Source organism: Sander vitreus, chromosome 9, assembly GCF_031162955.1.
Source record: "Sander vitreus isolate 19-12246 chromosome 9, sanVit1, whole genome shotgun sequence".
Classification (NCBI taxonomy): domain Eukaryota; kingdom Metazoa; phylum Chordata; class Actinopteri; order Perciformes; family Percidae; genus Sander; species Sander vitreus.
In genome coordinates this window covers 30,052,830-30,069,328 of record NC_135863.1, presented here as the reverse complement: position 1 = coordinate 30,069,328, position 16,499 = coordinate 30,052,830, and the positions used below count along the sequence as shown (strand labels likewise).

At 42.7% G+C, this 16,499-nt stretch overlaps 1 protein-coding gene across 3 annotated transcripts in view; it reads right to left on the bottom strand.

Moving 5' to 3' along the window:
* The window catches only part of dnm3a (dynamin 3a), a 23,945-nt gene extending 7,504 nt beyond the window's left edge, over positions 1–16,441 (bottom strand). The window contains exons 1-15 of one of the 3 annotated variants that reach the window (XM_078259614.1): positions 15,397–16,441; positions 12,503–12,576; positions 12,004–12,153; positions 11,689–11,892; positions 11,365–11,463; positions 9,992–10,152; positions 9,755–9,897; positions 9,519–9,654; positions 7,238–7,305; positions 6,937–7,075; positions 6,722–6,808; positions 6,547–6,617; positions 6,402–6,462; positions 4,649–4,675; positions 3,738–3,851 (exon numbers count right to left, since the gene is read on the bottom strand). In XM_078259614.1, coding sequence (XP_078115740.1) covers positions 3,738–3,851; positions 4,649–4,675; positions 6,402–6,462; positions 6,547–6,617; positions 6,722–6,808; positions 6,937–7,075; positions 7,238–7,305; positions 9,519–9,654; positions 9,755–9,897; positions 9,992–10,152; positions 11,365–11,463; positions 11,689–11,892; positions 12,004–12,153; positions 12,503–12,576; positions 15,397–15,557 — 1,695 coding nt within the window. In that variant the 5' untranslated portion in view covers positions 15,558–16,441. The remainder of the gene's footprint in view (positions 1–3,737; positions 3,852–4,648; positions 4,676–6,401; positions 6,463–6,546; positions 6,618–6,721; positions 6,809–6,936; positions 7,076–7,237; positions 7,306–9,518; positions 9,655–9,754; positions 9,898–9,991; positions 10,153–11,364; positions 11,464–11,688; positions 11,893–12,003; positions 12,154–12,502; positions 12,577–15,396) is intronic. The other 2 variants (XM_078259616.1, XM_078259615.1) reach the window with 2 other exon arrangements.
* Positions 16,442–16,499: the final 58 nt, after the last annotated feature.

Here is a 16,499-nt window from a genome sequence, read left to right as displayed (position 1 = left end):
CAACATCTGGCATCGCTTTGGACAGAGGGGGAGGAGACTGGAGAGAGTATAGGGTGCTCTGATGGGTTAGAAATAGAAAGTAGAGATGATGAAGAGAGGAAGAGGAGGGATAGAGGTGGACAGAGGCATAGAGGGAGGTGGATTTTGCTAGAGTAGAAGAGGAAGGGTTGAGGAACATAGAGAGCAGGAGAAAGTGTGCAGGAGAAGTGGGGAGAAACTGCAGACCAGTCCAAAGTTGATTCCCCATGGGTCCCATCAACCCATATATGGCTGCTAAGTTCCTCCCTAACTCTCTCTCTCTCTCATTCTCTCACTCCCCGTATTTCCCTATGACTTCTCCGAGAGAACAGGCAGATCCCTAGCTGAATGAGTAAATGTGCCACGTCAAGACTGGATACTACGCCGGGACACAGCCCTGCGGACGCCCGACTAAAGATACACTCACATCTTCGGAGGAGGGACACCCATATGAGTGGAAGTCTGATGTGTGCGAGACCCCTCGCCTTGTGGCCCAGCCCCGACACAGGATAAGAAAGAAGAGAATAACAGAGGAAAATCTTTTTCCGAATCCCCTCCGCCGCTGGCAGGACTGCTAGCTAACAGCCAGAGCAGGGAAATGGGAGGCCGAAGAGAAAGTTAGAAAGGGTCCTGCTCCGTCATCCCAGTGTTCAGACTACCTGTTCAGGATCTTACTGGTGTACAGTAGTCTGCACATTGGTTAGACTGTGCAAGGAAGTGCTTCAGCAGCAAGACTCAGGACAACGTGAAAACCTGCATGTACTCTACACTGAGACAAATCTTGGGTCTAATATTCTCTGTTGTTTCTTGCTTAAATGGGTGCAAATGCCTTTATATGTGCATTCACTATCAGCAGCTTTCAACTCTTTATTTTAAGTCAAGCGCAATGACATCCATTTTGTAGCATTTGTCACCCTGAATTAAGTGTCTTTGTTAATGGGGAGTGATATCTACGTACAAGGCAGAGTAGTTTACATGCATCTCATGTAAGCAAGAGAAGCTATAACTTGTGACTGACTGTTGTTTTACCAATACTTAGCTATAAACTAGCTTACTAATTGAACTTTTTTTTTTTTTTTTTTTTTTTTTTACACACATTCATTGTAGAGAAGCTCTAAACTAACAGATGTTCTTTTCAGAGTGCCTCTCATTGGGTATTTTGAGTTCCTGCATGTGCAATATAACTCTTGTGTTCACAGACATCATGGCACTGTTTTGTGTGTGTGAGTGTGTGTGTGTGTGTGTGTGTGTGTGTGTGTGTGTGTGTGTGTGTGTGTGTGTGTGTGTGTGTGTGTGTGTGTGTGTGTGTCTGTCTGTCAAATTCCCAGTGGTGTCATGAAGTATCATACATCAGAGCTGCTGTGTCTCCTCTTCCTCGAGACCTAATGGATTTGAGATATGGAACAGGCACACACACCTATACACAGAGGCGAGCATGTAGATTAAGTGTGTCTGCATGAGCCGTCTGTTTTTCTTCAGACTGCCTGGTGGAGCCCTGGCAGTTGTGGGGTGAAGGAATGTATGTCTGTTCAGTGTGCTGTGGAGATTAAACCCTAAACTATTATGCTGCAATCTCAGTTTAGGTACACAAAAAGGAGATGTACCATACGGCCTAAACAACGTTGAAATAATTGGAGTATAGACGCAATGGACAGGGATGGAGAGGGGAGGTTGAAAGGGATGAGGGGGGTTTTGGGGGGTGAGGGGAGTATCTCTGAGAGACACTGTGGAGGAGTTGAGAGGAGAGGGGGGGAGTCAAAAGGGGAGGTCTGCAGTGTAGAAACAGCCATGTGGGATTTCTCTGGGCAGATCTTGGAAGCTGGTGTTTGGACAAAGCTTCAGATTTTCCAGCCAGGAATGTGCACAGTCCCAGGGAGACTGCCAACCACAGAGAGGGGGAGAAAGAGAAAGAGGGAGAGACAGAGAGAGGGGGAGAAAGGACGAGGAAAAGGCGACAGAGGTAAAGAAAGACAAAAATTAAAAAAAGAGGGGGTCAGTAGTCAAAGAAAAAATAAATGTCTGTGGAAGGTAGTGTGGGCGGGGAGAGTGAGAGCGGGAACTGCAAGAGAGAAGAAGCAGAAGCTTGGCTTGTGTGACTGTGCGTGTGCGCACACACACGCACACGCACGCACACACGCACGTGGAAAGATAGCTCTGATCTTCTGTAATAATATGGGTGACTGATTTTGCACTCAGGCCTTCCAAACACAGCTGATAAGACATCCAACGTAGTGAGGAGGTACAAAGATGAAACACAGACTAGTCCAACTGAATCAAAATGAGTTAAAGGTTTAGACTTTTATATTAGCTTCAAACCTTAGAGTGAAACATGCGTGTTTTATCGTGATACTCAGACAGCCAAAGTTTGTTGCTCTGATGTGGTCAACAGATATTTGCTCTCCTGTCTTTGTATTATTTTTCGCAGATGTGCTAAGTCTTCTTTGTAGATGACAGCGAAAGGAAAACCTATAACATTGTGTGTGTACAATATGCATGCCTGGGGCTGTGTCTGGGAACACTGTGTTCAAGAGATCCAGTGTTTATCTGAAAAGTGACTGTGTGTCTGTCTGAGAGAGTGTATATTTTTCTCCACTATTTGCATGCCAGTTTGTTTACATCAGACTCTGCATGTGTACTGCATACTGTATATACAAGTCTGTCCACTGTGTGTGTGTGTGTGTGTGTGTGTGTGTGTGTGTGTGTGTGTGTGTGTGTGTGTGTTTGTGCGTGCATGCATGTGTGTGTATGTGTGTGTCTTAGTTTGGCTTGGGGCAGCTCCAGCTGTGTCAGAGTGAGCCGCTCCAAATGCCTGAACTCCCAGAAGAGGAAAGAAAAGGGGGAGTAAGGGGAAGAGTGAGCGGGACGAATGGGGAGGGGGGGCTTCAGAGGAATGAATGGGGGAAATGGAAGGGGCTCAATAGCAGGTCCAGGTGGCAGGAGAGAAAAGCAAGTTAGCTGGACAGAGAAACAGGTTTAAAGATGCTCTTTTAGTTATGTTTTATTGTTGTCATATGTCACAAAGCTTCCATAAAGACAGGGTCCGTCTGTTTAGTTTGATCCTTAACACGGCCTTGGAGCCATTTTAGTACGGTTACCAAGAACAATAACTTATTTGTAAAAACATTGTACCAAACCACTAAATTCTGTCAAATATTGTCTGTCAAACAATACACAACTTAATTCCATCCACAGCAACACTGTCCAGCGTTTTTATCCAGATGTGAGCGTTTACAGGTACTTGTTTATGTCCATATGCAAATGTTGTGATGTGTTCCCCTCTTCTGATCTCACTTCCTGCACTTTGCCCTTCCTTCCTACCATGACATTGACTGTGACAGGACGAGACTGTTGTGGTGTGTCTGCCTGTCTACACTTGCTGTGCAGACCTTCTGCTCCTGTACAGCAGGCACAGACAGGCAGACAGATGGCAGCCCCACTGACATCAGAACAGAGCGCCACAAGCTCTTCCGATTTACATCAATACATACGGAAACTGTGACAACAATATCAACAGATGAGGGATTTCCCCTTCTACTTAATTATCTCTCAACCTCCCAATTAACATGCTGTTTCAAGCTGAGATATGTGTTAATAAACTTGTGTTAATAAACAGTGTGCTGCTGCGTTTTGACTTAAGTATTTTCTTATTTATTGAGTTTGCGCTCAAAAAATGTCTCGGTGTGATCTATTTGTTTCAAGTGTGAGTGTGAATGCCTCACCTCATCATCCTTGAACCAGGACAGGCTCTCTGCACTGAGGATAAACCAGTATTCCTTGGCTCCACCTTTCATGATGCTGATGTTGCTGATGGTCAGCCAGCCCTTGCGTATGACCTGCACAACAGCCAAGGGTAAGGAAGGAGCTCAGATGGCGGGAAAGACAGGACCATCACAATGGCATTCAGAGAACAGATTGATTGAAAATGAGATAGCAAGGTATAACTCATACAGTATAGAGATGTGCAAAGCAGGTCACACAATGAGAGTGGACTCCTGCTGATGAAAATAAGAGTAAACAGTTGAAAAATGGTAGGAAAAATTGGATTTTTGCAGGTTAGACAGTTGTGAGATATATGACATAGATTATGTAGCCATGGCCAAATCACCAAAACGCTTCACTAACGTGGACGTAATTGGTCAAAAAGAAGACTAGATGCATAGGTACACATTCAAAGTAAGCATATAAACAAAAGTAACAACCCATATGTGGAAATAGAAACAGGAATGCGAAAGACTAGAAGAAAGATGAATGTGCGTGAATAAGGGAACAGGAAGTTTGACATGACATAAAGATACCAAAAACTGACATAGACATCCTGCAGACTAGGAAAATATTAACATCTGCACATATTTATGAAGCAGCGGGACTGCAGAGGGAGTAAAGAGTATTAGTTTGAGACAGAGAGAGAATACTGCTAACTGTAACTGTAAGAGGAAAAGAGTTAGCAGTGTATCAGTTTCAGATGGTGAAATACATGATTAACAAAGCTACAACAAGCCATTTGCCAGTGTGCATGTTTGCTGCCATTGGTCGCATGCCAACCCACAACCCTTAAGCTTGAATCCTGCACACAAATATTTCCAGTAGAGGCAGCAGTGAGTAAATAGGCTTAAAGAGATTGGTCTCCTACTACGAGTCTGGAAGGAGGGACCGCACCCTGGAGAAAAACAGGAGATGAGGGAGCAGAGTTAATGTTTTCGTTATATTGGGGAAATATTCACTGGTGACACTGATATTGATAACTGAATAGATAACTACTATCAAAGCAACATGAGTGATTGTGTAAATAACTTCCAACATTTTTTTAACTTCTTAAGCTGTGGTTAAAATGTACTGCTGTTCTCATCATCACACATGAAGGCTCCTGACTAAATCATACTGGGATCGTGTTTTTAATTATGCCTGCTTTCAAATGTGTCACATAAATATTATGTTACATACGTATTCATCATAACAGATTGAGAAAAAACACACACGGAAATGCCTCATTTTTGCTTGCCTGCATTCCTATGAGAAGCCAAGATCAACTCTGGTTGCATGATTGGAACCTAAATCCCCTCCAGTAAAATCACAAAATATCTAATTTGTCTGCAGCTGTGAATTCTGATTAATGCTGATTAATGTGTAACACATGGGATGGTGAGACGGGGGGGGTAGAGTAAGATAGATGGAAAACATTTACTTAATTTAGTGCACACTCAAATGTTGCGCTGTAGAGAACCAATGGCAGTAAAGTAACATCTCTGCAAATATAATTTCAGAAGAGCACACTGTCATGCACATACTCAAGTTTGTTTTGCTTAAAATTGACAAAGATGATTCTGAATAAGAAGGAGGGTAAACAAGACAAAAAGTGGATGTCCATGGCCTAAGGGTGATGGTGCTAAAGCAAGAATCTTTATGGTATGAGATGTTGGAATATCTTGCAGTATTTAGTTGGAAGTTGAACCTTCTTGTGACACTAACCCCACTCTCACCATCGACGACACCATTGTCTCCCCATCTCCCTAGGCCCGCAACCTTGGCGTGATCTTTGATTCTACCCTCTCTCTTGAGCCCCACATCCGCCACGTCATTAAAACCTCCTTCTTTCACCTCCGCAACATCGCCAAAATCAGACCCTCTCTCACACCCCCTGCTGCTGAAAGACTCACTCATGCCTTCATCTCCTCCCGACTGGACTACTGCAACTCACTTCTCCTTGGCATCACATCACTCCAGTCCTATAACAACTCCACTGGCTTCCCATCTCCCACCGGATCATCTACAAAATCCTGGTCCTCACCTACAAAGCCCCCCCACCATCTGGCCCCCTCATACCTCACTGACCTCCTCTCCCCGTACCAACCCTCGCGGTCCCTCAGACCCACCTCAGCTGGTCTCCTCTCCGTCCACAAGTCCAACCTCCGCAGTTTTGGGGACAGAGCCTTCTCCAGGGCAGCTCCCAGGCTCTGGAACTCCCTCCCCCAAGAGATCCGCACCTCTGAGTCCCTCAACATCTTCCAGTCCCGCCTTGAGACCCATCTCTTCACCTCTGCCTATCCGTAGCCCCACGCCCCTTCCCTTGTCATCTGTGCCTGAATCTTGTTTTGTTTTGTTTTCTTTTGTTTTGTTGTACCCTGCCCTGTAAAGCGACTTTGAGTCCATGAAAAGCGCTACACAAATTCAATTTATTATTACTACTGTAGATAGTAATTTTTCTGGGGATCATGAGTGTTTGTTTTTATCAAATGTAATGGCAATTTATTAAATAGTTGTTGAGATATTCACTTTGACCAAAGTGAAGGGACCAATGAGCCGTATGTTGCCATCACCGTCTCAAACGCCCCTTGGTTAGCATGGACATATACAGTATATAAATGCAGTGCTATTAAAAGTCTTACATGGTTTCCTGCCATCCCTGCAGCATTCTTCTTGTTGCTTTGGTTGTATGTCTGCTGGGCACTGACAAAGAGGAAGAGCTAATGTTATTTACTTAGTTAGAATTCATAGTTAACTTTATAGTTTAAAAATGATGAGGTTACTCACTTAGTGAAGCCAATGAAATCTTCATGTTTGGTGTTTATGTAGGCAAGCTGTATGTCAATGAGCAACACGATCTGAATAGAGCAGACATTCATTAACTAGAGAAACACACAAAACTTAATAATCCAGTAGAGTTATCGAAAAAACTAAATGCAATGTCCAGCTGTGTGTGAATGACCTGATCTTTGCATTTACTCTCTTGCTCTCGTATTTCAGTGGTTACAATTCTCTCGGTCTCATCTTGCAGTTTGGGAAAGGAACTGAGCTATAGAGAGTAAAACAGGCCAGAAGTAAGACATGAGACAGTTTTGACACCCAAAATTTACAGTTCATCGCACATGACACACACACACACACACACACACACACACACACACACACACACTTTTATACCTTGTTGATACACTGGTACACAGTGGAGATTAGTTCTTGACTGACCGTGTCTACAAATTGAATACACGGCCCCTTTAGCCTTGATATCTGTTTTTTGACTATGGCTTCAAAGGCCATATCAGGAGTGAACAGACCCGTCCTATAGGGAAAGAGAGGCGGGATGGAGGAAAAGCAAGAAAAACACAAAAAAGGTAGATTGGCTGCAGTGATCAAAACATGTCAGTAACGGTAAAATTGTAAATGATTACATTACATGACAACATTTGGCACTTTGCATTTTGTTCAGAACACTCTACTACACCTGACACCATGGATGTTTCTGATGGCATAGTTGATCTCCCGCCGCAGCTTTCTCTCATCCAACTCAATCTGAAGACAAACACGGTACACAGTCAGTCAGAGTTGAGCACTTGGCTGAGGTTCATTCCACTTTAGCACCACAGTTTTTAATGCACATACAGTATTCATGCAAAAAAAAATCGATTCACATTCATATTGCGATTCAAGCTCTACCGATACAAAATTGATTCATAGAATTCAAAAAAATCGATTCATATATATATATTTTTTCAATTTTTAATGGCGTGTATACTATTGTCCTGAAATTAGTTTAGCTCGGCATTCCCAAAGATGCCGCTGCGTCCAATTCACACGGACGCCTGGGCCCTCTTGCCATAATCAAAAGAAGAATGAGTGCAGCGGAAGTAGTTTAGTCGGCGCAAACAATGGCAAACCTCACAGAAAGAATGATTCAACCTGCTCCCTCCTCATGGAAGGCGAGAGTTTGGGCACATTTGGGCTTTTATAACCTCGAGGGGAAGACGGAACTACTAACTAGAACTGATGATTTATTTAATGAAAGAGGAGAGACAAGCTAAGGCCTTACTTGAATGCTTGCTTCTTATTACAATAATGGTATTGATTTGCTATATGCAGGCTTTGCAAAGCGAAAGTTAAGTATTTTGGAAACACCACAAACTTGAGAACTCACATGGTACGCCATCACCCAGAGATTAACATTAAAGACGTTGGCGAACAACAACCTAAAGTACCTAACATGCCAGTCAACCAACGCACTCTTTCAATGCTCTAAACTCCCACCGAACTCTGAACGAAAAGCTCTTTTTATTTAATACTTGAATTAAATGTAAACTTAGCACAAAAAGTAAGGAAATTAGTGTTTGGTAGATTATTTCTCTGTGGTAACAATGCTTTTTGGCAATAAATCTTATACTGTTGGAAAGCCTGTTTAGTTCCCTTTCAAAGGGTGCCCCATTTGTAAGGAACATGCATTTGTGGGATGAGCAGCAGCGCTGAGTATGTGGGTTGCGCCCATGAACATTTTGCCAAATCTTCTCTGCCAATGCCAAACAGCTTATTCTGCCATTGACCCGGTGTTTGGTGGATTGGATGATTGAAGTTTGAAGAAACAAGACATATTGGCAATTTATTAATTTCACAAACAGATAGCCTCAGTAGCGTGTGGAAGAACCATACACAGCCACAACAGCCTGACACCTCCTCCTCACGCTGGTCACCAGCCTGGTCACACACTGCTGTGGGATGGCATCCCATTCTTCAACCAGCATTTGTTGTAAGTCAGCCAAAGTGGTTGTGTTGGTCACTCTGGCACGAACAGCACGCCCAAGCTGATCCCACGAGTGTTCAATGGGGTTGAGGTCAGGACTGCTGGCAGGCCATTCCATCCTCTCCACTCCCACATTCTGGAGGTAGTCTCTGATAAACCCCGCTCTGTGGGGGCGAGCGTTGTCATCTTGGAGGATAGAGTTCGGTCCCAGACTGTGGAGATATGGGATTGCCACTGGTTGCAGAATCTCTAAATCAGGCACCTGATTGGCAGCACCTGGGGGTACCAGAAGCTCAAAACAAGTGTCAATAGCAACAGCAAAATAACCTGTTTGGCAATGGCAGAGAAGATTTGGCAAATCCTTCATGGGCGCAACCCACATACTCAGCGCTGCTGCTCATCCCACAAATGCATGTTCCTTACAAATGGGGCACCATTTGAAAGGGAACTAAACAGGCTTTCCAACAGTATAAGATGTATTGCCAAAAAGCATTGTTACCACAGAGAAATAATCTACCAAACACAAATTTCCTTACTTTTTGTGCTAAGTTTAGTTGAAAGCTTTGCAGTTTTTAGTTGCAAAAGTTTTTATTTTTGTATGAAGACATATAAAGTAATATCAAACTACATTTCATTTGTTGTGTTTCTTTTCTTTTAAATTGTATATCTACTGCAATCACATGGGAAAAGTAACTACATTTACATACTGTGAATCGTTTTTTTAATCGAGAATCGTTTTTGAATCGAATCTTGAGCCTAAAAAAATCAATATTGAATTGTGACATTTTCTGAATCGTGCACCCCTAGTATTCATGGAGCTACTGTATGACAAGTGCTACCTATGCACAAAGTCAAACAAAATTCACATTAAGAAACACACACACACACACACACACACACACACACACACACACACACACACACACACACACACACACACACACACACACACACACACACACACACACACACACACACACACACACACACACACCTTGACCAGTTCATTAGGGAAATGCTCATGGAAGATTCGGTTGATCCGGGCACCTCCTGACAGATTAACGGTGTCTACTCTGTCGCCCGAGCCCTCGATTAGCTTCTCAAAGTCCACAGCCAAGCGCTGAACTGACCTGGGAGACAGAAACACAGACCAGGAGAAACCCTGACATACCAACAATTTAAAAGACAACAAATGAGTACAAACAGACACTTCCAGAATGATTGACTGACTGTAGCAGTGTCTTGGTTCTCTGTCCAGGGTCATCAGGACTGAACTGTTTGCATTTTTCAGCCTCTTTATTCAAGTCCTGAAGCTGGCCCTGCAGATGAGTACGGAAGGCTGGCAGAGTGTCCCGGATGTGGTTTGTCAGTTGCTGCAAACAAACATAATGAGAAACAATACAATGTATTTACTTCTCTAGGTGTGTGTGTGTGTGTGTGTGTGTGTGTGTGTGTGTGTGTGTATACCTGGTTAAGTATTCTTTGTAAATATGGGGTGCCCATGCTTTCAGCCATGTGTTTGTAGGCTGGGTGGGAAAGGAAGAACTTCTTCTCTGCAAGCAGGGCTGCCTTAATATCCTTTTTCACATCAATGTCCTTCTGACTGCGGTTCACCACCCCTATGTAACCTGGGGGGGGGGGGGGATGAGAAGGGAAATGAACAGCATGTGACCATTGTAAGGACGACAATGTGCAACAAGAGGAAGGAAGAATCAAGGACTCTGATGTTAGACAGATTTGACTTGCATTTTCTGACGTGTCCTTGGGAACTCTTCCCAGACCGCCATTTGTTCCATTAAGACTGTAGCATACAAGCAGGAAATAAATATGTTTGTTCAACAGCAAAGCATGTGATATAAAGCGGGCCGAATCCACTATTTAGCACAGTAATAGATGTAATAGCCCCAGGCTCCTTATCTAATGCTTCAGCTCTATGCTGCTACTAGGGCTTCCATGGTTAATGCATTAGCACTGTAGGAGAAGCATGAAGGGGCCAGCACCTGGTGGTGCTTTACTCAGGCTCAGGCTCACACTCATACTCACACACACACACACACACACACACACACACACGAACAATTGTCCAGACATACACTCAATAGTACTGCTGTGATGTTATTCAAAGTGCATAACCATCTTTCAACACATGGCACAAGTTAAAGAGATACTGCATACTGCACATGGATAAACAGAAAGATGGTGAACAAGGGACACAGAAAGACAGAGTCAGACAGAGACAGGGTTCATACACATTTTAACCAATACTTTTCCACGACTTTTTGGCAAATTTCCATGACTATGTATTCCTGAAAATGTCAGTCGACATTATACAATAAGAATAAAAATCTGTGTTAAAGTTTACCCTCAGAGGTTTAACAATAAAATGAATGACAATTTATGTGGTTCATAGTGGGAGTCGTAATATCGCGCCCCGAATAGAACGGTGAGGTTAGGACGACATGACAATACATTTATTAATCACATATTATTATGCTGTGTTAAAAAAAAAAAATTCCATGACTTTTCCAAAACTTTCTGGGTCTTGTTATGTTTCCAAAACCTTTCCAGGCCTGGAATTTACATTTTTCAAATTCCATAACTTTTCCAGGTTTTTTCAAAACGTATGAACCCTGCAGAGAGGAAGAGGAAAAAGAATAGAGGGAATGAGAGTTTGACCGAGACGGAGCCTCTGGCTGCTGACTCCATACACAATCATAATGTCAGTCCTTTACAAAGAGCCTCCACTGGGTGCAGTGGGACTGTATTACAGCTAGGTGGCTCAACACACAAAAGCATGTGCAAACACACATACTGTATGCCCACAAACACAAGCAGCACACCTCTGCGCAGGGGAAGCAACCTGTTCTCTAGAATGTTCCGGGCATCTGTTCCTTCATCCATCAGGTCCAGCTTAGTGATTACACCAATTGTGCGCTGGCCTGAAAAGAAGATGAAGAAAAGAGGACATTTTATAGCCTCCAAATGGGATTTCATAACCTGTGGAAGTATGAATAATATATGGCAACGTCTTTCAATCTTTTAGACATTAATATTTTTAATGTAATAATGTGATCATGTATCCCTATGAAGACATTAGTGTGTAGAGCCTTATTCTCAGGACATAATCAAACCCCACAGACTTTACAAGCCCACCCAGGGCTTACCCTGTGGGTCAACATCTTTGGCCAGTTTGAGTGCATCAGAGTTGGCCAGGTCAGTGTTAGCTGGCGTGACAGCCAGGATGAGACAGTTTTCCTTACAGATGAACTGCATGATCATGTCTCGTATCTGGTACTCTATGTCTGCCGGCTGGTCGCCTACAGGCACCTTGGTGATGCCAGGCAGGTCGACAAGAGTCAGGTTCAGCACTGCAAACACACAGAAGAGTAGAAATAAACACACAGGTCATACATGTGTCAGAGAAATTGACCTTGAACGGATATGTCGCATTGAACCCACACGAGTACACATTGTGTTACCGTGTGGTGAATAAATCCGTAGGTTGATGGGGACAGGGGAGATGCCTTTATTGGATCCTGTGAGTCTGCGCGTCTCTGCCTCGATCTCTTTGCGGATCTCATCAAAGTCTGTGAACTTCTTTCCCTTGCAATGGAAAAATTCGCCGTACTCTGAAAAAACACACAATGAGGGGGGGGGGGGATCAGTCAATCAATGAGTTAAACAATGATTGATTCATCATAATTTTAGAGGATCTTGGAATATCACGCCCGCAACGTTTTGCTTTTAAAGATTAATTTGTTGGCCTTTAATAGATAGGATAGCTGAAGACAGGAAAGGGGGGAGAGAGGGGGGGGGATGTCATGAGGCAAAGAGCCGCTGGTCGGACATGATGACAATTCCAGCACTGTCCCACCAGTCGGGCTCAGCCATTGTAAAATATCATACTGCCATCTGGAGGCAGCTTAAGAATGACACTTTCCAGCATGCATGAGTGACTATGATGTGTGTCTTACCTACCAGTGTTAGCACTAAGCAGCTGGAGGATTAAAGGTCTGCGAGTGACAATTCCCGAACCCCGTGGAAGGAAGTCTCTGTTTGGGAAGAAAGACTAAATTGGAGAAGGATACATAAACACACACAGACACACACACACACGCACGCACACTGCCAATGCATTCGACGTCAATGCAATCTCGCATCTTAATCTGAAACATTAGCTTGACCAGTTAATTGACTTTACATATTGTACATGCACAGATAACTCACTGTAGTGAAATATTGTGAGCACTAACAGTCAGCTGTATATTGGTTGTATTTTAGTTGCCATACATACTATCCAACTATCAGCAACTCGGTCAGGAAGGCTAAGAAAAGCTTTGCCATATGATCAGCCCAAACGGATATATAAAGACTAAAAACTAAATATAGTGTTGACTATAAGGAAACCGAATGCACAGGAAAATATCCTCCTCTTTCCTAATCAAATCAAATTCAGGAAGTTTGTTTTACTGCATCCTGTCCCAGATGAAATAGCTGGCACAGTCCCCCACAAAAGGGGTGTAATAACATAATCATAGCAGAGACAAAGAACTGAGGCATGTGTTAAAATATCATTATACACAATCGGGAAAGCAAGCATTAATAGTGTCCTATAGTTTCTGGCAATGCCACACCTTCTGCTGTTGTGGACAATACATACACCCATGTGGACAATACATACACCCATGTGGACAATACATACGCCTCCTTTACTTAACAGAGCTCCACTGTCTTGAAACTCTGAAATGACTCACTTACTCACCAGCATTCTTTTCTGACAGGGTGGAAGCACTTATTCTCCTCCTCACGAACTGAATAGTCTTACTTGCATTTCATCTTTACCCATACAAAAATCTCTGGTAATCATGATTAGTCTACATTATTTTAAGGCCCTTGAAGTCTGTTAAAGGTCAGAGTAAGATGTAAATTCAACAAAGCTCTGTGGAGCTCAGTTTTGGTTAGGACGCGTCGTGTACTGTACATTAATTTAAAGAATGCTGATTCCATTACGTTTTCAGGAGCCATGTTAACCTCCTCCCCTTCCTCGACACCTACACAGCCTGCAGTGAGATAAGGTGCTACACTGGCTACTGTCATACCAACACTGCCACCTCAGGCATCCACCACTTCAGACTAGCAACTCAAACAGCTAGTGCTGGGTGGAGACAGTGCTATATGAAAACAGTGATTTCAGCTGTGCATTGTAATTGACTAATTGCCTGAAGTCCTGGTTTCAATACAGTGGAACACAGATCTTTGTCAAGTCAAGTCCATTTCATTATAGCCCAATATCAGGGCTGCACGATTCGGGGGAAAATATGAATCACAATTCTCTGCCACGATTCTATTCTCACGAAGTGTAATGTTTATTGCACACATGAACCATGACAAAACAAAACAAATGGGCAGTACCAAACATAGATTTTTGTTGGCACCTATAGCACATTGCACATTTAAGTACAGTAGGCTACCAAAAATAATACACACATTGAACTAAATATGGCCCTGATACAGGCTCTATCTGAACTCCTTGAACATGTCTGTACATAATTAAAACATGTTAATGTCAAATGCTTTCAATAAATTAATTGGAGGGAAAAAAAAAAAGAAAAAAAAAAGGCATTTAAAAATGTAATCGTGAACAGGGGTGAATCGAGATCGCGATTCTATAACGATTTATCGTGCAGGCCTACCAATATCACAAATTAAAAATTGCCTCAGAGGGCTTTACAATCTGTACAGCACACAACACCCTCTTACCTTTGACCCTCGCATCGGATAAGGAAAAACTATCCCAAAAAAAACCTTTGTGTATTAAGCATCTCCCATGACTGTACTTTTAGCATTACAAGCAAATAGCAGTAGGCCTATTATTACAAATTCAAGTATTTTATTACAATTAGCCAGGACTAGTCAAATTGCACAATGGATTTTTTGGTAACACTTTCTAATAGTATTGTCTTTCAAGTCATTCAGTCATTTAGGGTGACTTAAGTGACTTACTGTTTATACATATCTTGGTTAAAGTCTTGGTCATTTATGGGTGCTGTTCGAAAGAAGTGGGTTTTTAAGTGGAAACTAATGACTTTATTAATGTTTAGTAATCACTTACTGGATTGCCAGGTTGTGAGAAATACTGTTGGCAGATGTTTATTGTTTGCATTTGGTAGAAATGCATTTATAAATGTGAACTGATAGGTTTCTTGCTTTCTAATAGCCTTCAGAGCTAAAGTTATATACCCTGCTTCTTGTTGATGGATTTTGGTCCAGGACAGGTACCAAAGGGATTATTCACAACCTGGAAAACCAAATTATGAATTCATTAATTACATTATTAATATGAACAAAGCCGCTAACAATTCATAACTTATAACTGATTCCCTGTTATATATTGTTCTTAAAGTATATTATGTACTGTCTTGCTTGTCAAGCAACTCTATTATGTTTACATTCTTGTCTATTCATAGTCATAGTTAATATTTAATAATATTCAATCCCTGCACTGTTCACTTTTGCACTACCCCCATTGCACACACACTACCATATAGCACCTTTTCATGGTTATTGCATCACACGGTCAGACCATACCAGACCTTTGTAATCACTTCACAAATTGTTAACTCTTTACATTTCTGTATGTCAGATATGTGTATGTGTGTTTGTTGTGTTATGGTTGTCTAAGCTAATGGATGCCTAAAATTTCCCTTTGGGATGAATAAAGTATCTATCTATCTATCTATCACAAAACGATAAAGGGTGCTTTATTAGAAAATTGCACAGTTTGCCATGTAAATCTTATCCACCTAAAGTAAGTACAGTTAACAAGGGTTGTGTTGATCATGTTGCTTGCTGTACAGTTCATTGTGTCCTACCTGCCCACAAAGTTTTCCAGCACGGAGCTCTTGCCTGCGCTCTGGCCGCCCACCACAGCGATCTGCGGCAGGTAGAGGCTGCAGCTCTGGCCCACGCTGCTCAGGGCATCTTGAAGGCGGTTGACCAGCGGGATCAGATCCTCCATCCCGCGGTTGCCCATCGCAACGGAGCAGCCGGGCTACCCGCCCAGCTCCTTTAAATCCTGTTTTACTCCGGTTCTACACTACACCCGTCGTTAGAGTAGCTACCATAGTTAATGGTTACTTACAAGTATGCCATTTTCATGACTGATATGTACAAAACCTAAAAATAATACTCTTCTTGAAGGACGGTGCCAACTTTACAAAGCTCCGTAGTTAACTTTAGCAGCGGAGACGTTACCGTTTGTGTGGTTTCGACAGTTATGTCCACGTTTGTATTCACAGACCTCAAGTTTCCGAAAACAGTTCGCTATAGACATTTTGTTGTTTTAAAAGTCCGAATGTTCGCAGTACGCCGTTTCCCTCTGGATACATTTTCGAAGCTAGCCGCTTGTCGCTGCGCTAAGTTTGGTCCACGGACAGGGTGAAAACATTCTACTCTGACAGCTAACGGAATCAAGTTTTGCGCATGCGCGGCAATCACTCGGCAATCCCCTTATACAAAAGACAGATAAACTTCATAGCCAATAATTAAAGTACCCTGCTTTATCAGGCACCAAACAAACATTCACTCCTCTAGCCGACAGCTATTTAAAATCCTACGCATCTAGTGTGGGTAGGGCTCCGCTGCTGCCCTATAAACACTGCAACTAGAACCAGAGAGTAAGATTCACCTACTGTAAATAACACTGCTGCATTCTTTGGCAATGAGGGAGTGAGTACCATGTAGTACACTGGAAAACCGAAGCTAGTGAAAGAGAAAGTGAAGGCTACATTTAATTGTGGGGGTGGTGATGGCACAGTGGATATGATCCATGCCTTTGGGTTCGATTCCCACTGCGACACATCAACCAATGTGTCCCTGAGCAAGACACTTAACCCCTAGTTGCTCCAGAGGCGTGCAACCTCTGACATATATAGCAATTGTAAGTTGCTTTGGACAAAAGTGTCAGCTAAATGAC